The sequence below is a fragment of the Xenopus laevis genome, chromosome 1L, assembly GCF_017654675.1.
Source record: "Xenopus laevis strain J_2021 chromosome 1L, Xenopus_laevis_v10.1, whole genome shotgun sequence".
Taxonomy (NCBI): Eukaryota; Metazoa; Chordata; class Amphibia; order Anura; family Pipidae; genus Xenopus; species Xenopus laevis.
This window is the reverse complement of record NC_054371.1, coordinates 20,304,616-20,328,392: the sequence shown is the minus strand read 5'-3', so window position 1 is coordinate 20,328,392 and position 23,777 is coordinate 20,304,616. Positions and strand designations below refer to the sequence as shown.

The 23,777-nt window shown below is 42.2% G+C and overlaps 1 protein-coding gene across 2 annotated transcripts in view; it reads right to left on the bottom strand.

Moving 5' to 3' along the window:
• Positions 1-10,304: 10,304 nt before the first annotated feature.
• The window catches only part of uvssa.L (UV stimulated scaffold protein A L homeolog), a 50,481-nt gene continuing 37,008 nt past the window's right edge, over positions 10,305-23,777 (bottom strand). For both annotated transcript variants that reach the window (XM_018227904.2, XM_018227911.2), the window contains exons 9-14: positions 22,682-22,850; positions 21,952-22,080; positions 16,067-16,250; positions 15,861-15,972; positions 12,575-12,761; positions 10,305-11,009 (exon numbers count right to left, since the gene is read on the bottom strand). In XM_018227904.2, the coding sequence (XP_018083393.1) occupies positions 10,916-11,009; positions 12,575-12,761; positions 15,861-15,972; positions 16,067-16,250; positions 21,952-22,080; positions 22,682-22,850 (875 nt within the window). In that variant the 3' untranslated portion in view covers positions 10,305-10,915. The remainder of the gene's footprint in view (positions 11,010-12,574; positions 12,762-15,860; positions 15,973-16,066; positions 16,251-21,951; positions 22,081-22,681; positions 22,851-23,777) is intronic.

Sequence of the window (23,777 nt, the reverse complement as noted above, 5' to 3'; positions counted from 1 at the left end):
GACAGACAAACAGATGATAGATGCTGTGTAACTTGCTGGAGCTATTTAAATAAACGATGATTATATCACATTGATAGAGATGACAGATGGATTGATCTACTTATTATTGGACAGTGTAGCTCACATGACTTTGTCAATTTGCTTATACAATAACACACTTGCACTATCATCAGTGATACAGTAGCATAGGGTTAGCATTCTTCTTCCTTCACTGATATAGTAACTAGGGACCATTGTTACCTCACTGATATAGTAACTAGGGGCCATTGTTACCTCACTGATTTAGTAACTAGGGCCCATTGTTACATCACTGATATAGTAACTAGGGGCCATTGTTACCTCACTGATATAGTAACTAGGGACCATTGTTACCTCACTGATTTAGTAACTAGGGCCCATTGTTACATCACTGATATAGTAACTAGGGGCCATTGTTACCTCACTGATATAGTAACTAGGGCCCATTGTTACATCACTGATATAGTAACTAGGGGCAATTTTTACCTCACTGATATAGTAACTAGGGGTCATTGTAACCTCACTGATATAGTAACTAGGGGTCATTGTAACCTCACTGATGTAGTAACTAGGGGCCATTATTACATCACTGATGTAGTAACTAGGGGCCATCTTTACCTCACTGATATAGTAACTAGGGACCATTGTTACCTCACTGATATAGTAACTAGGGGGCATTGTTTCCTCCCTGGTATAGTAACATTGTTACACCAGTGATACAGTATTTTTAGTAACTAGGGCCCATTGTTACATCACTGATATAGTAACTAGGGGCAATTTTTACCTCACTGATATAGTAACTAGGGGCCATTGTAACCTCACTGATATAGTAACTAGGGGTCATTGTAACCTCACTGATATAGTAATTTGGGGCCATTGTTACCTAACTGATATAGTAACTAGGGGCCATTGTTACCTCACTGATATAGTAATTTGGGGCCATTGTTACCTAACTGATATAGTAACTAGGGGCCATTGTTACCTTACTGATACAGTAATTTGGGTCATTGTTACCTCACTGATATAGTAACTAGGGGCCATTGTTACCTCACTGATATAGTAACTAGGGGCCATTGTTACCTCACTGTTATAGTAACTAGGGGCCATTGTTTCCTCCCTGGTATAGTAACATTGTTACACCAGTGATACAGTATTTTTATTGCCACCACCAGTAGCAACATTTAGATGTAATCCAATATTTCGAGGTGATCATTTATCATTGGCCCTTAAAGGACAGATACACGACACTATAGTGACTGCTGTGCCACCTGTGAATTTCCAGCTCAGGAGGAGACTGCAAAATATTAGGATTAGCCCCTTCCATATGACTATCATGGTAATCACCTTCTCCTGCTTGTGCAATCGAGGGTCATGCGCTATTGTGTGTCATTGCTGGAAGAGGGAAGAGCCCATAATTCAAGCAGTTTCAGGTACATTTCTGCTCCTTTTTTTCATGATAAAGCAGAAGAGTCAGATTGTTCCCATTACAGTCACATGGGCATAGAGGTGCCAATATCAGGCATTTCAATATTGTGCTTTTAGCAAAGAGAAAATTCAGTGGGTGGTAAACCCCAAACTGCAGTAGATTAGATTTAAATGCATGTGAAGCCCTTACACCCCACCTTCAGCTGTTGATGGGAGATTAGACATTTTGGGGGTTCAGCTCCCCTTCTAAGCACCCCCGGAGACAAGCGTCAGGGATTGGGTGGGCAGCTGAGAGCCGCACATGACAATATGAAATGATATCTCTCTAATCCCATTAGCTCTTTCCTCTCGTTGCTTCTCTGGCTGAGCGTTTGTGACAAGCTCACTGCGGCGGCCGACACTTGAAGCGAGAGAAAGTTATGATTTCTGGCAGGGAAATGACATCTTCCCGACTGAGATCCATAATAGGCCCTGGCACTTCTAACTATTCTACTCAAAGCCTCAAACAGCCCCCCACTGGCCTAATATAAAGCATCGGCAGTAGGGATGGCCACATTTTTTCGACTTCTATGGCGTCGTGCGTCATTAAAAAAAACGTGCATGAAAAAAATTTCGACGATCGACAATTTTTTTGTGATGCCCACAGACTTTAAAAGGCGTCCGCGACATTTTGGCTGTGGCGAATTTTTGCCGAAACGAAAACGGGTCAAATTCGCCCATTCCTAATCGGCAGTAGTGAATCTCTCCTGTTTTGCTTCGCAGAAAAATTTGCAAAACTGAGACTTTTTGTCCTAATGCATTAGGGTCAGGGCACACAGGCAGATTCGGGGAGATTAGTCGCCCGACGTCAAATCTCCTCTTCTTTGCGGTGACTAATCTCCCCTCACTGGCAGGATGGCACTCAGAGCGATTCGTTTTTCAAAGTCGCCCGAAGTTTCCTCATGAGGCAACTTCAGGCGACTTCGGAAATCGAAGCGCTGCAAGTACATTGGCAGTGGCATTTTCACATTATAGCAGGCGGAAGGCAGGGGGAAGGCAGTTTGGGGAGATTGTCGCCCTGCAGAAGAGGCGATTAGTCGCCAGGCGACTAGGGCTGGATTTACATAGTGGGCGCCCCTAGGCCCACTGCAGTTCGTCGCCCTGTCCCCTCCCCTTTATTCCTGCAAATTTTCATCATCGGGACCAAAGCAATGGGGATTGGCGCACGGGGAATTTAAAAAATCATCTCCAGCGCATCCCCAGTGTTTTTGAACGGATGTGGGCATCGCCGATTTTGAGGCTGCTGCCGCCTGAGGAAGAAGCCCAGATGCCGCCCCCTCCTCTCCCGCTCAGCGCTTAAAAATTAACGTCGGAGCGGGTCTAAGGGAGCAGTATCGCTAGTGCAGCAAGTGCAATGGCTGTCTGCACTAGCGGAGCCGAATTTCCCGGTAAAATTTCCCGATAAGACCCGGAAGTTCGGCTCTTAAAGTTAAAAGAGGCGGCTTTTTGCCGCACATTGTAACTGGCCGCTCGCTGCCGCCTGAGGCAAAAGTCTCACCTTGTCTCATGGCCCTGGATGTGGGTGTAGTTGGGCAGCATGCCCCGCCCCCTAAAATCCTGCCGCCCTAGGACGGGGCCTTGGTGGCCTTTCCACAAATCCGGGCCTGCAGACGACTAAATCTCCCTGAATCTGCCCGTGTGCTAGCTCCCTTAATAAAGTCAATGGAAGTTTTAATTTTGGCGACTTTTTTGTCCTAATGCTTTCTTGTGAGGCAACATCGAGCGACTTCGGAAAACGAAGTGCCGCGTGTGCTTTAGCGCAGGCGACTTTTCATTATAGTGGACGGGAAGACACGCAAAGGCAGTCCGGGGAGATTGTCACCCAGAAGAAGAGTCGAATAGCCGCCAGGCGACTAATTCTCCCCGAATCTGCCCTTGTGTCACAACCTAAAGTCAATGGGCGTTTTTTCTGATGGACATTTTTTCGTGAAAAATTTCGCACCTGCCGAAATTTGGAATTTCGCCACAAATCCATGGCTGGCGAATAAATTCGCTCATCACTAATTGTCAGCATACAGCAGCCCCCTGGCATTTGCTACAGTATCCCGGTCACCAATCCATTGCACTTCCACCTCTAACCAGAAGATGGCGCCTTGTATTTAAATGTATTTCTCTGGCTCAGCACAACTGTTAACAGCCAGGGAGAGAAAGGAAAGGATCAATATAAACTGTGGTGGAATACAAATATATTTGCAGTTGTTTTACAGTTATTGCTATAAAAAAAACAGTATTTGTCTAGCTGTTCATATTCTCTGCACTAGCGGTTCTGACTTGTAAAACCATTTAGAAGAAACCAGGTAATTAACACACCTGGAGGAGAACTGACCCCTGCTACATTGCTTCAAGAGTCAGAACAAGTGAACAAATGAAATGATACTACTAATGCTTCTCTCTTCCGAGCCCTGGCGACCCTCAGTTCTTTTCTGTGCACCCAGCACCCACTTTTTCTTTACGTCTCCCCGCACTGAGCGTGAGATTAGAGATCCCAGTGAATGTCGTCCCTGCACATATTCCGTCGGGGGGTGACACATACAAATTGATTTCTGGGTTTACATAAATATTTTCCAGTCGTCGGGTAGAAGTGAAACTCACTAATGGCCGAGTGAATAAATGAAGCCAATGGTCTGTGCCGCACAAACATTACCCTGTAATTATGCAAATTAGGGATCGCAGGAAAAATGTTCCAAAGCAATTGGGAAAATCTGGGCACTTAATGTCCCTAATCTAATTCTCAATGAATCCTAATGGATTTATTTTAATAAATGAAACATATTCAGGCACATCCTATTTATTATTTTGGTTTTAAATTCAAGGCCCTTTTAAGCCTTATTTATGCCCAAAATTGACTGTTTTGAAAATAAATGAAGGGAATATGTTTTCTCCGTTACAATTAGAGAGACCAATACTGGTGCCAAGCTCTGTCTTATAAATAACTATTAACCTTAATGTATTTGCAGATTTGTAATTATTACTATGAAAAAATTATCCCCATTGTAAGCAGCAGTCCTGCCCTGCTTTATGGCAGCTGAGATTCTAGCTATCTGTATAACAGAGCATTCTGTCCCAGTGGCTGCACAGATCCTATCTGATTCCCATTGTAAGCAGCAGTCCTGTCCTGCTTTATGGCAGCTGAGATTCTAGCTATCTGTATAACAGAACATTCTGTCCCAGTGGCTGCACAGATCCTATCTGATCCCCATTGTAAGCAGCAGTCCTGTCCGGCTTTATGGCAGCTGAGATTTTAGCTATCTGTATAACAGAACATTCTGTAGCAGCCGACTGTAACCCGCTCCCAGCATCTACTAGCTCTTTACCCTACTTATGTGTGCTCTAGAGTCCTGCGCGGGTCCATTTTTTGGAACCCGTATCCGACCTGCACCCGCAACCTGCAATCCGCATTCTTACCCGATTGGACCCACAAGTACCTTATCTGCAACCCGGACCCGCGACCTGCTGACCATCAAAAATCAGGAAGTGCTGTCGTAAACCGGAAGTGAAAAGGAGTAAAAGTCACTATTGAGAAGACCCGCCGACCCGCGTCTATACCCGAACCCGGAACTTCTACCCTGAACCAGCAGGGTACCGCAGGTTTTGGTGGGTACCCGACCCGCTGCAGGACTCAAGTGTGCACCTCTGGTTCCAAGACTCTTGGGGAGCAGTAGAGCAGTGAACTTCCCCAGAACTACACTCAACCTTAACCCACAATCATTGGCCAAATTTCATTGCCAACCCAACCAACTGGTAGTCAATCTGCGGGTCACCACAGGTCTCAAGTTAACCCACACATCACTAGCACAGATCCTATCTGATACATATTGTAAGCAGCAATCCTGCAGAAAGATCCCTCATGGAGATGAGAAATGAGAGAGATGCAGAGACCATTTCTGTGGTGCTCAGGTGCTGGTTGGTAGCCCTGGGCTTGACAAGTGAATACAGTCTGTATATGACCCACACCTGACTCACCTGGGAACCTGCAACACCTGTGTGGGTCGGGGGAGGTGCACATGGAGGCTGCAGTGGAAGGTGAGGAGGAGAGATACCGGCAGTGCTGAGACTACCGGCCATGTTAAGACTACCCCAGTGTGTGCAGTACCCTGTGAGCAAAGGGGGGGAGGAGCACTGGGAGACTGGGCTGGAGAGGGAGTGAATGGCCAGGGCAGAGACGTGAGGCTGGTGCAGGACTGTGGGAAACTGGCAAGTGAAATTGCTGAGGAGGCTCTGAAAGAAGGAGAGGCCAGAGGTAAGGGGCCCACTTGGTTATGTGAAAGACTCTGATAATGTCGCTCTTGGTTTGTGCAGAACTGTAATAACGACAAATACTCTCAATGCTATGGAGAGACACAGAGAGACTTCAGTAATATTCACTTTCTTACAGGGATTGTTCACTTTTATAGGACAACCAACCCCTTTATGTTAAAATCCACTACCCCACAGACACCCCTCCCTGCCCCTAACTTTTACTTACCCCTCATGCATATTCAGCGCATCGGAGTTCACAGGCGACATCTTCTTCTCTTCGATAATCATCGCAAAGTAAGTGCCGTATCGGCGCAGGCACAGTTGGAGCAGTCTGGTGGTTTTGTAACAACTTCGCATGCGACAAAAGTCACGGAAATTGCCGATGCGCCGGAAGAAGACCCGAAGATTACCGAAGAGAAGAAGATGGCGCCCGTGAACTCTGATGCCCTGAATCTGCACCAGGGGGTAAGTAAAGAGTTAGGGGCATTTACCCAGGGTAACACCTAGGCTGGGGGAGGGGGGTCTATGTAGGGAAGGGGATTTTAATATAAAGGGTTTGGTTCTCCTTTAAATTAACCTAGTATGATGTAGAGAGTGATATTCTGAGACAATTTGCAATTGGTTTTCATTTTTTATTATTTGTGACTTTTGAGTTATTTAGCTTTTTATTCAGCAGCTCTCCAGTTTGCAATTTCATCAATATGGTTGCTAGGGTCCAAATTCCCCTAGCAACCATGCCTTGATTTGAATAAGAGACTGGAATATGAATAGGAGAGGGACTGAATAGAAAGATGAGTAATAAAAAGTATCAATAACAATAAATGTGAAGCTTTACAGAGCATTTGGTTTTTTAACTAAACCCTATATCAGTGATCCCCAACCAGTAGCTTGTGAGTAACATGTTGCTCTCCAACCTCTTGGATGTTGCTCCCAGTGGCCTCAAAGCAGGAGCTTATTTTTGAATTCCAGGCTTGGAGACAAGATTTGGTTGCATAAAAACCAGATGCACTGCCAAACAGAGACTCCAATAGGCTGCCAGTCCACATAGGGGCTACCAATAGCCAATCACATCTCTTATTGGCACCACCCAGGAAGATTTTTCATGCTTGTGTTGCTCCCCAACTCTTTTTACATCTGAATGTTGCTCACGAGTGAAAAAGGTTGGGGACCCCTGCCCTATATCAAAGCTCGAATGAGTGAGAAGAAAAAGGCAAATAGTTAAAAAAATATATATATATAAAAAGTAAATAATGAAGACCAATTGAAAAGTTGCTTAGAATTGCCCATTCTATAACATACTAAAAGGTGAACCATGCCTTTAAACTGCCACTGGAAGTGCATGCAAATAAAATAAGATGGGGAAGAAATAGAAATAAATAACATTTTAATACATCAGGGATGACCAAATTGTGTCTTGTGCAACTACAACTCCCAGAATCCCCTTGAATAACATATAAAACCAAACAAACTTGTCTATATTAGCAGCTTATTCCAATTTTTGGAGTTGGGTTCCCTGTCCCTGAGACTTTGGCACTAACAGGTCTATTCTTTGTGTGTCCCAATGACATCACAGTGTGACAACTTCCTGTCATGTGCATTAAGTAGGGATGCACCGAATCCACTTTTTTGGATTCGGCCGAACCCCCGAATCCTTTGCAAAAGATTCGTCCGAATGCCGAACCGAATCCTAATTTGCATATGTAAATTAGGGGTGGAAAGGGGAAAACATTTTTAACTTCCTTGTTTTACGACAAGTCACGTGACTTTCTACCCCACCTCTAATTTACATATGCAAATCAGGATTTGGTTCGACGGGGATTCGGCTGAATCCGAATCCTGCTGAAAAAGGCCGAATCCCGAACAGAATCCTGGTGCATCCCTAGCATTAAGGGACAACATGACTGATTAAAAAAAAAAAGACAAGTTTAACTTTCTAAGAAATTTGACATAAAATTTATTTTACATTAAAAAGTTATTAAAATGTACAAAAATGGCAGATACAGGCAGCAAATATTTCAGATGAAAGCTTTGTGCTTTAATTGAAGGGATTCTGTCACAGGAAAAGTTGTTTTGTTTTTTTTTTAAAAAAAAGAAAGAAAAACGCATCAGTTAATAGCGCTCCTCCAGGAGAATCCTGCGCTGAACTTTCTCAAAAGAGCAAACAGATGTTTTATGAAATCTGACATGGGGCTAGACATGCTGCTAGTTTCCCAGGTGCCCTCAGTCATGTGAGTTGTTAAAAATACATTTATTGGTTCGAGAATAACATTTTAAATGGAAGAATGAATGATTTGCAATGTACACAGTGTAATTCAGTGATAAAAACAGAGATAATATATTATAAACAAGGTTGCACAAACATTGGAAACAAGGAAATAGGCCATTAACATGTGCAAGGGCACATGGGGGGGGAGTTGAGGAGGAACAGCAAAGAGTTGGCCGTATACAGTTAGGTCCATAAATATTTGGACAGACAACTTTTTTTTTCTAATTTTGGTTCTATAAATTACCACAATGAATTTTAAATGAAACAACTCAGATGCAGTTGAACTGCAGACTTTCAGCTTTAATTCAGTGGGTTGAAGAAAAAGATGGCATAAACATGTGAGGAACTAAAGCCTTTTTTTAACACAATCACTTCATTTCAGGGGCTCAAAAGTAATTGGACCATTGACTCAAAGGCTATTTCATGGGCAGGTGAGGGCAATTCCTTTGTTATGTCATTATCAATGAAGCAGAGAAAAGCCCTGGAGTGGATTTAAGGGGGGGGGGGGGGTTGTATGTGGAACAGACAACATGTGGTCAAAGGAGCTCTCCATGCAGGTGAAACAAGCCATCTCCTTAGAAATTGCTACAATATTATTAGTGGCAAAATATATGGTTTGGTACATCCTGAGAAAGAAAGAAATCACTGGTGAACTCAGCAACGCAAAGAGACCTGGACGTCCACGGAAGACAACAGTGGTGGATGATCTCAGAATCATTTCCATGGTGAGAAGAGAAGCCCCTTCACAACAGCCAAACAAGTGAACAACACTCTCCAGGAGGTATCCATAGAGTAGGAGTATCCATATCCAAGTCTACCATAAAGAGAAGACTGCATGAAAGTAAACACAGAGGGAGCACTGCAAGGTGCAAGTTACTCATAAGCATCAAGAATAGAAAGGCTGGATTGGACTTTGATAAAAAAAAAACATCTAAAAAATCCAGCAAAGTTCTGGATGAACATTCTTTGGACAGATGAAACCAAGATCAACCTCTACCAGAATGATGGCAAGAAAAAAGTCTGGAGAAGGCGTGGAACAGCTGATGATCCAAAGCATAGCACAGTTCTGTATAAAACATTTGGGAGGCAGTGTGATGACTTGGGTGTGCATGGCTGCCAGTGGCACTGGGACACTAGTGTTTATCCATGATTGTGGTAATGTACAGAACCAAAATTAGAAAAAAAAGTCTCTGTCCAAATATTTATGTACCTAACTGTATGTATTTGGCCCCAGGTATCCGGCTTCTGGGCCTTTAACTTTATAGCAGGGGTCCCAACCTTTTTTTTACCCATGAACAACATTCAAAGGTAAAAAGAATTGGGGAGCAATATAAATATGCAAAAATTGTGATAAGTAAGGGCTGTGATTGGCTATTGGTAGTCCCTATGTGAACAGTCAGCCTATAGGAGACTCTGTTTGGCAGTACAGCTGGTTCTTATACAACCAAAATTTGCCTCCAACTCTGGAATTTAAAAATAAGCTCCTGCTGTGAGGCCACTGAGAGCAACATCCAAGGGGTTGGGGATCTGTGTATTTATAGTAATGACAGAAGCTACGTAACCCCAGAGGAAGGAACATCATCATATGAAAACAGAGGAGATGGAAACAATTGGTGGCAAAACTTTTCCTGAGAAGAATGAAGTGAATAAAAGAATGTGGCCACTAGTGATGTCACCCTAAATATGAACAGAACACCCAGAAGTAGAGTCCTGCAGCAGGTCGGGCACATGCATAAAGATCAGGTACCCTGAGGAATGAGGGGAGGATTTTCAGGTTCGGGTATACCTGCAGGTCTCATCTAAATGTCTTATCTTATGTAATATTGTCTATATTTTACTCCTTTTAAAGTTTTACGAAACTTGTTTCTGTCCCTGCCCTCTCTTGATGACATCACTTCCTGTTTGATGGTGGTCAGCGGGTTGTGGATAAGGCGGTTGCAGGTCCGGGTCGCGTATGAAAGTGGCTAAATATGCTGGTTGCGTTCAGGTCGTGGGCTGCGGGTCTTAGAAATTGGTTCCATGCAGGACTCTACCCAGAAGGTCCATGAATAAACCCAAAGAACACCAAGGGGCAGATTTATCAAGGGTTGAATTGAAAATTCAAAATTTCGAGTTTTTTTTATAGTCAAAACTGGCAGATTTGACTAGGGAGTTATTCAAATTCGATTCTAATGCAAATGAACCCACATGAATTTGAACTTTGATAAATGTGCCTCCCCAAGTTTAGACTCATTTATATAAACAAGCATATCAATAATACGAATGTGTTACTCAACTGGCTGAAGGGGAGTTGTGGGAGGAAGTCACAACATGTGGGACAAAAATTATATATTTTTTTATACACAAAGATATGGAATTTATATTTATGGTTTATGTACAAAACACCAAAATATTGCTGGTTCACATCAGTCCTTGGACTATTGGAGCTCACAATCTAATTCCCCACATTATGGTCAGTTTCACCGGGAGCCAATGACTTTCCTGTGTGTTTTGGGGTGAGTTCATAGGGGCACAGTCAGATATTGATGAGGGAGGCTGGAGAAATGATGTTGAATGATTGCCCCAGTGAGATGTGTATATGGTCCTTGTTGGATGGGTCGCTCCTGATTTGATCCAGGGGCTGATTGGTTGCATCTGGTTAGGCAAAGATCTGCTCATTTGGAGTTGTGGTCCCTTATCTGGATCTCCCTGATCCAGGGCCCCAACATTCTTTACTGACTAGGGCCCTTTCTTGTCCAAGCCCAGCTCTGAGCACATTATGGAGGCTAGATAGACACACACACACAGAGCATAACAAATTATGCAAATAAGTTAAGAAATTATCATTAGGAAAAATGTACTTATAGTACAACAATTTTTCTTGAAAGGTCCTTAAAAGTAGTGTTCCATGGAGCGGCTGCCGGGATGCTTTATGTTTGTCTTGCTTTTTTAATTTAATGCATAATTAAACTGGTTTGCAAACTTCTCATGTCGGCTCTTATCCGCTCGGTTCATTGCACTTATCACGCGTTTCACTGATCCTCTGTAAGGGGGGGGGGGAGAGAAAAAAAAAAAAAAAGCGTTAGCCAAAAATCCGAACATGCACGGGGCTGTGCTGAAGTCAAGTCATGGATATGCTTAAAAGGGCGGTATCATTAATTACCGGACGCGCCTCCTAACGTTGCCCTGATGAGGCAGAACAAATGAGACATGTTGATTAAATTAAATACGGCAATACAAATAGTCGCAGTCCAACAAGGTTTTAATAAGAGGAGCAAACAAATGGAAGGCTTGGGTTAATGATCACACTCCAGCTCCGTCATTATATTTAACATTGACCTTACAAGACAAATAGCCCTCACCAAGGTCCTCTCTGCTGCACCCAATGAGCTAGTCTCAAAAACTTTAGTGGTGCTTACAATAAGCAAAAAGTTGCCCATACGTGCCCAGGTTTGGGAGGGCAGTTTGGCTGGATATAAATGCCAGTTAGGGGGTCCATTTTGGACGAACATCCTGCAATCACACTTGATCTATCCAAATTGAAATGAAATCTCTTGATGTACCATGACTGCAACAGTAGCATATGGCCAAACCTCATGAAGTATCTGGTTGGATACCTTGAAGGGTCGAGCACTGTATAGCCAGCTGAACTACAAATAGCAAAACTGGGATTATGGTTTAAGGCTTTTTGCCCAACCATATGAGAATGTACAGATCCTTGGGATGAGGCACTTTTGAAACACTACCCTGGAAATCCCACTGGATGTCGAAACTCAAAATCTCATCTCCTGAACATGCGAATGGGGCACTAGGAGTTCATAGCTCCTCGTTACTTCTGTCTATACCAGTGTTTGTAAACTATTTTCAGGTCAAGCCCTCTTGGAGTAAAAATCTTTGTTCACCTCATTCACATAATGACATATATACAAAAACATTGGTGAAGAAGACACGCAGCCTCAGTTCAAAAAATATCTAGGACAGCGTTCACTCCAAATATCACCTTAATTGACCTTCTACCTAGATCACACTGGTATCTAGGGGAGCATTTTCCACCAATTTCACTCTATTTGGTCTTCGAGCCTCCACTGCTGATCCAAGTCCTCCCAGGTGGGCCGTCCCTACAGTCTAGGAAGCATTGGCTAAACTAACAGATTCACTTATTTTTGTGACAACCAAATTGGACATTACCCGAACCCTTTGGTCAGCCAAATGGGTCTATGTGTGGCTGCCCACAAAACACCCTCTATAAATATTTGGGAAGAGGTGAAATGTTTTGCTGCTATTTTATTTAATTTCATGGGTATCAACACCTTCCAAAGAAAAATCAGATTATGGAGCATCACATGGACCCACTTTAAAACAAAACAAACAAAATGACTTGCTAGCAGACTGCAAACATTTACTGTAAATGCAAAATTTTTAGCAGAATAAATCCATCATGGAGAAATGAGACCTTCTATGGACACCAGAGAAGCGTTGCCTGGAAATCACTTGGTAAGTAAAGATTCTCACATTAATAAATCCATGGTTTTTGGCCTCAGATTATTTCAGTTTTTGTTACAATTAACACCAAGACCGTAGATACAGAAAAATCATAAAGGATCTTACGAGTTGAACACTCTCTTCTCAAGTCGTGATCGGGAAGTGTTGGCTTTCTGCTTCAGATCTGTCAGGTTTGGGTACTTTTTCTTTGACTTTCTCTTTGCGCCTTTGCCTTTGCCGGGACACTTGGATGAGCCAAGATCCACCCCTGTAGCCTGCTCGATCTCTCTCATCAACTCCGGGTCCCTCCAGTCTGAAAGAATCAATATATATATATATCTATATAACTATTTATTCTGGTAGTCTATAACGTAAGCCCATATACATACATGGTCAACTGATTAACCAATGTCAGAACAAGCCGGACGTGTTAGCACTCAAACTAAGTCACTTTCAGACATTCTCCTGCCCCTATTTAAGTTGGCATGGAAAACTGGCTCAAAACATCACAAAATTTTAGAATGTGTTATTTGGGTTTAACAAACATCCTCTAAATGGGAAAGGGAGGATCCCCTCATTTTCATGGGAGGCAGTTGAGCAATTCTGTCTTTGGTGGAGAATGCGCCTTTGTGCTCATATTCAAAATAGTCTGAACTTCTATAAGATACCTTAGAACAGGTATCCCCAACCCCGTAGCTCGCGAGCAACAAGTTGCTCACCAACCCCATGGATGTTGCTCCCAGTGGCCTCAAAGCAGCTGCTTATTTTTTAATTTCCGACTTGGAGACAAGTTTTGGTTGCATTAAAACCAGCTGTACTGCCCAACAGAGCCTCCCGTAGGCTTCCAGTCCACATAGGGGCTACCAAACAGCCAACCACAGCCCTTATTTGGCACCAACAGGAACCTTTTTCATGCTTGTGTTGCTCCCCAACTCTTTTTACATTTGAATGTGGCTTTTGGGTAAAAAAAGGTTGGGGACCCCTGCCTAAGAACACAAGTCGTTACATCTTGGTGTTATAAATAGCATGGTATGTGATATTTTAAGAGAACTGTGTAGAAATATATAAAGATGGGGGCATGAAGTCTACTGGACTCCTAAACTCGAGCGAGTAATGGACACAATGCATGGCAGAATCCCTGGGCGGAATCCCAATGTACAGAACTGATGAGTCGCTAAAGCCCACCCAATAAAGAGCTTACTCGGCAATAATAAAAGGCGTAACAGTTTAGGAACCTGAAGAAATGAATCAATGGCTTAGCCCACAGAATGAAAACACACAATCTATTAGAGCAGTGTGACTTGGAGTAAAATGAAGGAGCAATTGAAAAGCCTTTGAGAGAAATCAATAGAAATCTGAGCGGGAGAAGCTTTTTGGTGCTGCCGAGACTCTAAAGCTTTTCCTTTATTGTCTGAGAGTTTAGCGGCCGGGAAAAGAAAATTGCCAACTGTTGGAAGGCAGGTGAGAATCAATGCTGCAGTTATTAAAAAGATGCTATTTCACAAGCGGCTGCCCAGGGACCTGCCTCTCCTGAATTGTCCTCATCCCTGAGCAGTAACAAGTTACTACAGGCTGAAACATTCAATGCCCCAAGGTGCCTGCACATAACACTGGCTCCGGCCTTGCTTTAGACTATGGGCAAATGGAAATGCTGAACAGAGCAGATTAGGAGGTCGGAGCAACTTAATGTCAAGGAGCAACTCGACAAAGGAAGCAGAAAACTACAATCTTATCTTAGACTCGCCGGCCTACAGCTAAAATGATATAACTTCAAAATTACTTTTAATTGTTGGCAAATGATAGATGATTTTATCTAAGGGGTAGATTTATTAAGGTACAAATAGTAAATTCAAATTCAATATTTAAAAAGTTTTTGTGTGTCAAAACTCACAAATTTAAATTTAAAAGCACCAACTTGAATGTTAATTTGAACGTGAGATTTATCCCACCTCAACCATGGAAAACCCGCCGAGTTCATGTACAAGTCAATGGCAGGGGGCCGTTGAACCATTTTAATATGTAAATTGCCTTTCTGACATTCAAGTTTTTTTTTTTTCAGAGGAAAACTCGATTCGAGTTTTCGAGTTGGGACTATTTGATCGAAGATTAGATGTTCGAGTTTTTTCATAAATAACCTGCCATTCGAGTTGTGAGTAGATTTGAATTTATTAGAGTAAAATTTACGTAAATTTTAAACTTGACCTTTGATAAATAACCCAGACAGATGATTGTGAGTGAATGGATTTTCTTCTTGAATTAATTGAATTACTCACAGCAGATGACAGTTAGTAAAGGTGACTGCTTTTGTTCTGACAGTCAAAAAGGCCATATTGCAAAACAATATCTGCCAGTATATGGGCACATTAAGTATGTCTGTAAATCCAAGGATATGAGATCCAATTTCCAACAGGAGTAGCAACATGCATGACCAGAATGGGCCAGTGGGACACAGAGAAAAAACCCAGTGGGCCCAGTTGACTCAGGCCCACTTCTGGGGAACTGTGGGCATTGCCATCCCCAATAACAGTCAAAGTTACCAGTGTGTGTGTTGGGGTGGGAGGGTTGGTGGTGTTGGCTTTGTTGCTCAGAGGAGCTTGAGACTGAGGTGGCAACCCCGGTGGGCTCTGGACACCCTAGTCCGACACTGGTAGAATGCAAGTCTCCATGTGAAATGTAATTACTCATAACAGTCGTGTGAGTAATAGAATATAAGAGAAAACCCAGTCTTCCTTCAGTTCAGTTCTTTCCAATTAATTAACATGACAAGACCACTTAAAGGGATACCGTGATGGGGAAATTTTTTTTTCCCCAAAACACATTAGTTAATAGTGCTGCTCCAGCAGAATTCTGCACTGAAATCCATTTCTCAAAAAAATAAAAAGATTTTTTTTACATTTAATTTCGAAATCTGACATGGGGCTAGACATATTGTCAGTTTCCCTGCTGCCCCCATTCATGTGACTTTTGCTCTGATAAACTTAGTCACTCTTTACTGCAAGTTGGAGTGATATCACCCCCTCCCTTTCCTCCCCAGCAGCCAAACAACAGAACAATGGGAAGGTAACCAGATAGCAGCTCCCTAACACAAGATAACAGCTGCCTGGTAGATCTAAGAACAGCACTCAATAGTAAAATCCAGGTCCCATTGAGACACATTCAGTTACATTGAGTAGGAAAAACAACAGCCTGCCAGAAAGCAGTTCCATCCTAAAGTGCTGGCTCTTTCTGAAATCACATGACCAGGCAAAATGACCTGAGAGGCACCTACACACCAATATTAACTAAAAAATACACTTGCTGGTTCAGGAATGAAATTTTATATTGTGTAAACAGTGTAATTTAGAAATAAAAACTTACATCATAAAAATCAAGACAGAATCCCTTTAAGGTACCATAATGAACAGTAACAAACCTTGTTCCTGTGCCTGCATCTCAAACTTCTGCTTGGCTTCTCTGGCTCGATCCTCTGCATTTATAGGCACTCCAATCGCGTCCCGTGGAATGATCTTCCCATGGAATGGGCACTGGGTTGGTAATGGCAACAACAAGGATCAAATGGTCAATTGCCGGCTTATTATAGACTTTCATAATGGAAGCAGCCATATTATACGTACGTACCTTGTATCTGTCCTGCCTCTCACACAGGCTCCCATTAGGCATTGGGGCAAAGCACTTGTGTTTCACGGGCTCAAACTTCCCAGCGATTGTTATGTAACGAGTTTTCAACATGGCTTCGAATTCCTTGCTTTCCACCTCTTCGTCCACTTCACTGGATGCCCAGAACCGGTGCTGAGACCTGACCCTAAATGTTGAGACGGCACAGACACTTAATGTTCATGTTATATATCATAACCTCACAGCTAATATTGATTACTGTGCTTAAATGATGGAAGGTTGGAAAACCAACATACTTTCTTTGCAATCATTTTTAAGATACAGAATTCTACCCTTGCTACAGTTTGGTAGTGATAAAACCCAGAATGGTTCCATCAAGTCTTCCCTGCCCTTACCTGACCTAATCTTAGCTAAAACTTTCTCTTGGCCAGAAAGCAATTACACGACACAAGTGAGGGGTCAATACAGTCCTCTCTGAGATAACCTTACTGTGCTGGAGAGGAGTATAAGGCACAACAAAACAGTTAAGCCCTTGATCAATATATGTTGGAGAGACATGAAGCAAACTCATACCATACAGAACAACAGCAGGACCGCAGCAGTAAGTTCTAGAAGATACTCATGTAAAAATAATAAAGTTATAAGTCCCTTTGGTCGTCCATGACCTGTACATTTTAAAACAAGTGCTACCCAGTGTGCTCTGAATAACATATAGAACTCAGCCTGCAGCCTTGTGCCTTTATATGGTCACAGAACAACCCCTCGGTGACTTCTAATATCCTTATTTACAGTAGGGGGTCCATTATCCCTTATAATACATGAGTGATACTCAGAGTTCCCTGTATAACTCAGCCTGCAGCCTTGTGCCTTTATATGGTCACAGAACAACCCCTCAGTGACTTCTAATATCCTTATCATTTACAGTAGGGGGCACATTATCTCTTATAATAAACCAGTAATACTCAGAGTTCCCTGTATAACTCAGCCTGCAGTTGTGTATCTTTATATGGTTACAGAGCCCTCAGTGACTTCTAATATCCTTATCATTTACAGTAGGGGGTACATTATCCCTTATAATACATGAGTGATACTCAGAGTTCCCTGTATAACTCAGCCTGCAGCCTTGTGTCTTTATATGGTCACAGAACCCCTCAGTGACTTCTAATATCCTTATCATTTACAGTAGGGGGTCCATTATCCCTTATAATAAACCAGTAATACTCAAGAGTTCCCTGTATAACACTGCCTGCAGCCTTGTGTCTTTATATGGTCACAGAACCCCTCAGTGACTTCTAATATCCTTATAATTTACAGTAGGGGGTACATTATCCCTTATAATACAGGAGTGATACTCAGAGTTCCTTGTATAACTCAGCCTGTAGCCTTGTGTCTTTATATGGTCACAGAACAACCCCTCAGTGACTTCTAATATCCTTATCATTCACAGTAGGGGGTACATTATCCCTTATAATACATGAGTGATACCCAGAGTTCCCTGTATAACTCAGCCTGCAGCTGTGTATCTTTATATGGTTACAGAGCCCTCAGTGACTTCTAATATCCTTATCATTTACAGTAGGGGGTACATTATCCCTTATAATACATGAGTGATACTCAGAGTTCCCTGTATAACTCAGCCTGCAGCCTTGTGCCTTTATATGGTCACAGAACCCCTCAGTGATTTCTAATATCCTTATCATTTACAGTAGGGGATACATTATCCCTTATAATACATGAGTGATACTCAGAGTTCCCTGTATAACTCAGCCTGCAGCCTTGTGCCTTTATATGGTCACATAACCCCTCAGTGACTTCTAATATCCTTATCATTTACAGTAGGGGGTACATTATCCCTTATAATACATGAGTGATACTCAGAGTTCCCTGTATAACTCAGCCTGCAGCCTTGTGCCTTTATATGGTCACAGAACAACCCCTCAGTGACTTCTAATATCCTTATCATTTACAGTAGGGGGTACATTATCCCTTATAATACATGAGTGATACTCAGAGTTCCCTGTATAACTCAGCCTGCAGCCTTGTGCCTTTATATGGTCACAGAACAACCCCTCGGTGACTTCTAATATCCTTATCATTTACAGTAGGAGGTACATTATCCCTTAAAATACATGAGTGATACTCAGAGTTCCCTGTATAACTCAGCCTGCAGCCTTGTGCCTTTATATGGTCACAGAACAACCCCTCAGTGACTTCTAATATCCTTATCATTTACAGAAGAGAAGAAATCACAATCCCAGATATAATACCCTGTAAGGTTTTGTTGTGCTAGAGTTCCCGGCATCTTCCTCAAAGCAAAGGCTGAAGGATCGCGATGGACATTCCTGGTTTTTCTTATATCAATTATTAATTTTCCCCTCAAGGGGCCCTTGTGATGCTGGGGGCCCAGGTCAGTGACTTACACACCATACATAATACACAATATCAGTGGCGTCTTGAAAATCAAAGGACTGAATTAAAAAACGAGCAGACCGGGGTTTTTGTAAGAGAAAAGGGCTATTTTGCTGATTTCCGTGCGTTTGGGAGCACTTAACTAGTACATAAAAGCGGGAGAAACACTTTTATAGTTTGTGCATCTCCCAGAGCCATAAAGTGGTCGCCCTATGACTGTGTGGAAGTAAATTATCTTTCGTTAGTTTGGCATATCTCTAGTAATAAGCTGTGTGGTTCAGAGGTATGCCCTCTGTTTTATGGCAGAGCATAAAAGCAATGCAGTACAGCAAGAGGCAGACAGGCCATGAAATATGCTTTTGATTTCACCTGTGACTTGAATAACTCGGCTGTAAATTAAAACGCTCGACTTCGGACAACTTCCAGGCAAGTGACGGAGGCTTTCTGTCCATTGGCGCTAGATTAAAGGCCCACCATACCTTCGTTTTACATTGGCTTTGCTTTTATGTAAAGAGAGGCGTATGGGCATTTTCCTCTGCTTTTATGAAGGTGCAGTTTCAGGCTTACATAAGAATCCACTGTTGTTGGGTTCTGTTCCCAGCAGGAACCTCCTCTAATATGATTATCTCATTACAAGTCTAGAAATAATGTATAATCTCAGGCCAAGGGAGATAGGGGTTTCTTTGATGCTGGGGAGGAATGTGTGAGCAATGCAGGTGGGCTGGAGTCCTATCCAAAGAGGGAATTACATATATCAGGCATTTCAAGCTGCATTGGGACTTTAGCAACAGCTGCTGGGCTGCAGGATGGGCAACACGGATACAAAGTGTTATGTTGCGCAATGGCCAACAAATAAACAATGGTGTTTGGCTCTTGTTCTTTGAACAAAAATCATAGATCAGAATAAAGAAGAAAAAAGTTATCAGGTGGCCTCTTCACAGGGAAAACCCCCAGTTGAAGGGTTACCAATGGTTTTTGGAACAGACAGAAAAAAAAAGCAGTAGTCCAAATGTTTATAAAAAAAAAGCCTATGAATAAGTGCATATTCAGGCACAAAACCTGTTAGGCTAATGTATGTGCTAATAAAGTGTTTTTAAATTATAAACACTTGGGCTACTACTTCACATGTAGTGGGTCTCTTCCTATTTGAATTTTCTGTCTATTCCAAAAACGATTGTGCAATGGTCACTATCTTGTGCTGCAGTTGCCAACTTATGTTACTGTTGCCATCTTGCCCTACCTTACCTGCGACAACTGCTGCTCTGTGGGGCCCGATGTGCAGGCACTAGACAGTGATCCCCAACCAGTGGCTCATGAGCAACATGTTTCTCACCAACCCCTTAGATGTTGCTTCCAGTGGCCTCAAAGCAGGAGCTTATTTTTTAATTTTTGGTTTGAAGGCAAACTCAAGTTGAATAATAACCAGGTACACTAAAAATAAGAGTCTCCTGTAGTCTGCTACTCCACATAGGGGCTACCAATAGCCAATCACAGCCCTTATTTTGCACCACCCAGGAATATGTTTCACGCTTGTGTTGCTCCCCAACTCTCTTTATATTTGAATGTGGCTCATTGGTTAAAAACGTTGGGGACCCCTATGTCCCACTAGGGCAATCTTCCCTATGTGGAGTCCATGTGTATATAGTTATATGTTTTCGGTTGAACCTGAAAAGCCTCTTTTTTCCCTAGGATGCATGGATGCAAATTATAAAAACACAAATTAGACATTTGAGTAGGGATGCACCGTATCCAGGATTCGGCCTTTTTCAGCAGGATTCAGATTTGACCGAATACTTCTACCCAGCCGAACCGAATCCGAATCCTAATTTGCATATGCATATTAGGGGCGGGGAGGGAAAGTGTGTGACTTTTATCACTAAACAAAGAAATAAAAAACGTTTCCCCTTCCCACCCCTAATTTGCATATGCAAATTAGGATTTGGATTCGGTTCGGTATTCGGCCAAATCTTTCTAAGTATTTGGGGGTTCGGCCGAATCCAAAATAGTGGATTCGGTGCATCCCTACATTTGAGTATTCTTCGTTATCAAACTTTAAAGATTCCTGTAAATAATCTGTTAAAGATGACAATTACCGACACATCTCTATTACTGTGCACTGATCCCAACCCCCTCTTCTTTTAGAGTGTAAGCTCTTTTGGACAGGGCCCTCTTCCCCTCTTGTAATTCTGTATGTTCAATTTAGGGATGCATCAGGATCCAGGATTCGGCCTTTTCCAGTAGGATTCAGATTCGGCCGAATCCTTGCGTCTGGCCGAACTGAATCCTAATATGTAAATTAGGTGTGGGAAGGGAAATCACGTCACTTTTCGTTTTAAAACAAGGAAGTAAAACATTCTTTTTCATTTCCTGCCTCTAATTTGCATATGCAAAATAGGATTCGGGTTCGGTTCAGTATTCGGCTGAATCTTTCATGAAGGATTCGGCCGAATCCCAAATAGTGGATTTGGTGCATCCCTAGTGCAATATATAAATGCATTTATTATACAGTGCTGCTGGCGCTTTATAAATACATGTTATTAATAATAATGATAATAACAACCTACCAGTGATAATTTGCTCTCTGATTACTGGAAGCCATAGTCACAAATACCTCACCTGCTCAAGAATTCCCAGGCTTTGACATTTGCAGCCCTAAATAAGTTCTGGTGAACAAATGATTTGATAAGCCCTATAATTAGCTAACTGGCCTCTCCGTGTGCATTAATAGCATTTTATAGGATTGGAGAATACAAACACACTTGGAAAGGATATGAATGGTGTTGAGGAAACGATTTACACATAACGGCTGAAAAGATTTCATACCATTGCGGGGTTAAGTCTGCGACAGGTTCAGATCATGAGAAAGGAATGACAAATAAAAGACTTTGCATAAGTGGATATTGCTGTGGGCCACCCAATCACTACCTAGATCCATTCATACTGAGCGGCTGCACAGGGATACTATTATTTACATTTCATTTACTGTTTAATACTAATACTATTTAATACCATTACAGCTGGGGCTGATCCATGGTTTCAATGTAAGAGCACTGCAAGAGTCTTGTTTTAAATGGAAATAAGCCTGGAATGTCCATGAAATTAATTATGAGAGCTTAACTGTGCACAAGACATTCATCCTTGAATATCTGCATTTGTGGCAGCAGGATAACATTTCTCAAGTCCCTCCCAGGACTCAAAATAATCTTTGTCCACCAAGAGTTCATAAGAATTAATAGCAGCGGTGATTATTGATGTGACCTTGTCTTTTCCTTGCCACTATTAAAGGGGAACTATAAAATCTAGACATCTGGACCCCAAATCCAGTCCCCTTGCCTGAGTCAGACATGTTCTCAGCTGAACTAAGTGCAAAGTTCATAGAGGGTAACACTTCCCAGCTTTCCACTGATGCAAGAGCTGGGAACGGTTATGCTGCTCATGTCTCTAATCCCTCTTATTAGCAAGAAAAACATTTTACTCACTTAAGTATTTTGCCAGCTGTGGGCTGTTCCTCGCCCCAGTAATGCAGATCCAAGCCAAAAGGTACGGCAGGTGCTTGGGATAAGTCTGTCTCCTGTTTGGGGCACTTACTGTTGGGCTCTCCCGAATCCCTGCAGAAAAGGGAAGAGAATGAGTCTATAGGCGATTGCTTTCAATAAACACATTTAGAACTGTATTTTAAAGGAGAAGGAAAGTCTTCTTGCACTTGGGGGTGACAAAAATTAGGCATCCCCAAGTGATTGCATTTACTTACCTGAAACCCCAGGCCGGTGCTCCTATCAGCAGAAAACTGGGTTATTCCAGTGAGAACACGGAGCAGTCTTCTTCCGGCTTCCTCTTTCTTCGCACGGCTGCGCATGAACAGTAGAGTGAAAAGCCGAACTTTAGCTAAAAAGTCGCCTATTTGGTTCAACTAGGCATGCGTCTGCCCCGGGAAATTTGAAGAAAGAAGAAGAAGTCTGAAGAAGATCGCTCCATGGTGCTCACTGATATAACTTCGGGCCGGTGCAGTTTTCTGCTGATAGGAGCACCGGTCCGGGGTTTTAGGCAAATGCAAGAAGAATTTCCTCCTCCTTTAAGACACAAAATAATGTTTTTGTTTGGAAGACCAAACAGACGTATAAAAAGCAGCAAATATTATATTGAATTCTTTTTGAGGCAAAATGTTAATTTGTGCTCTAAAGAAGAAACAATACGAAACTCAAACTGTACCTGGAGCTTTCAGGTAAGGCTTTTGCAGTTTTTTCTTTTATGGTTTTGAGTGTGGCAGTGGCACAAGTGGGGTCCAACTCGTTGTCATTCCTCTTCCTGAGTGGAGGAACTTGAGGTTTTTTTACTTCTGTTTTCTTCATGGGCCGTTTAGAAGTCGACGGCTCTAGTCCTGTTAATAAAGAGAAGAGACTTTACTTCATGGTGGCTACTTACAGCAGATAAACCCATCACTAGTATAGTAAGTTAGGTTGAAAAAAAGACAAAAGTCCATCAAGTTCAACCTTTTAACTCCATTTTAATCTGCCTAACTGCTACTTGATCCAGAGGAAGGCAAAAAAAAAAAAACCCATCTGAAGTCTCTCCAATTTGCCTCAGAGGGGGAAAAATTCCTTCCTGACTCCAAGATGCAATGGGACCAGTCCCTGGATCAACTTGTACTATGAGCTATCTCCCATATCCCTGTATTCCCAAGAACATGAACAAGTATTTTTAGTTGATGCTCTGTTAGAAGAAGGTCAGAAAAGGCTCATTTCACATGACGTTAGAGCCAATGAAAAAGACTTTGGAGGCCCCGTGCAAGATTGAGACTTAGCTCCTTTGTAAATCTTTCCAAAAACCTTTGAAATCCATTGCCACTAGGGTTTCCACCCCACTGGCAAAAATATTGCTTGATGCCAATATTATTAATATGGAAAAAAAAATACAAATATATTTTTTCTAGAAAAGATGGCAACCCTGCCACTGCCACTGCTCTGTGGATGATTACACCTTGACCTCACCAGTATCATCATTAAAGGGATACTGTCATGGGAAATTTTTTTTTTCAAAATGAATCCGTTAATAGTGCTGATCCAGCAGAATTCTGCACTGAAATCCATTTCTCAAAAGAGCAAACAGATTTTTTTTATATTCAATTTTCAAATCTGACATGGGGCTAGACATATTGTCAATTTCCCAGCTGCCCCTGGTCATGTGACTTGTGCCTGCACTTTAGGAGAGAAATGCTTTCTGGCAGGCTGCTGTTTTTCCTTCTCAATGTAACTGAATGTGTCTTAGTGAGACATGGGTTTTTACTATTGAGTGTTGTTCTTAGATC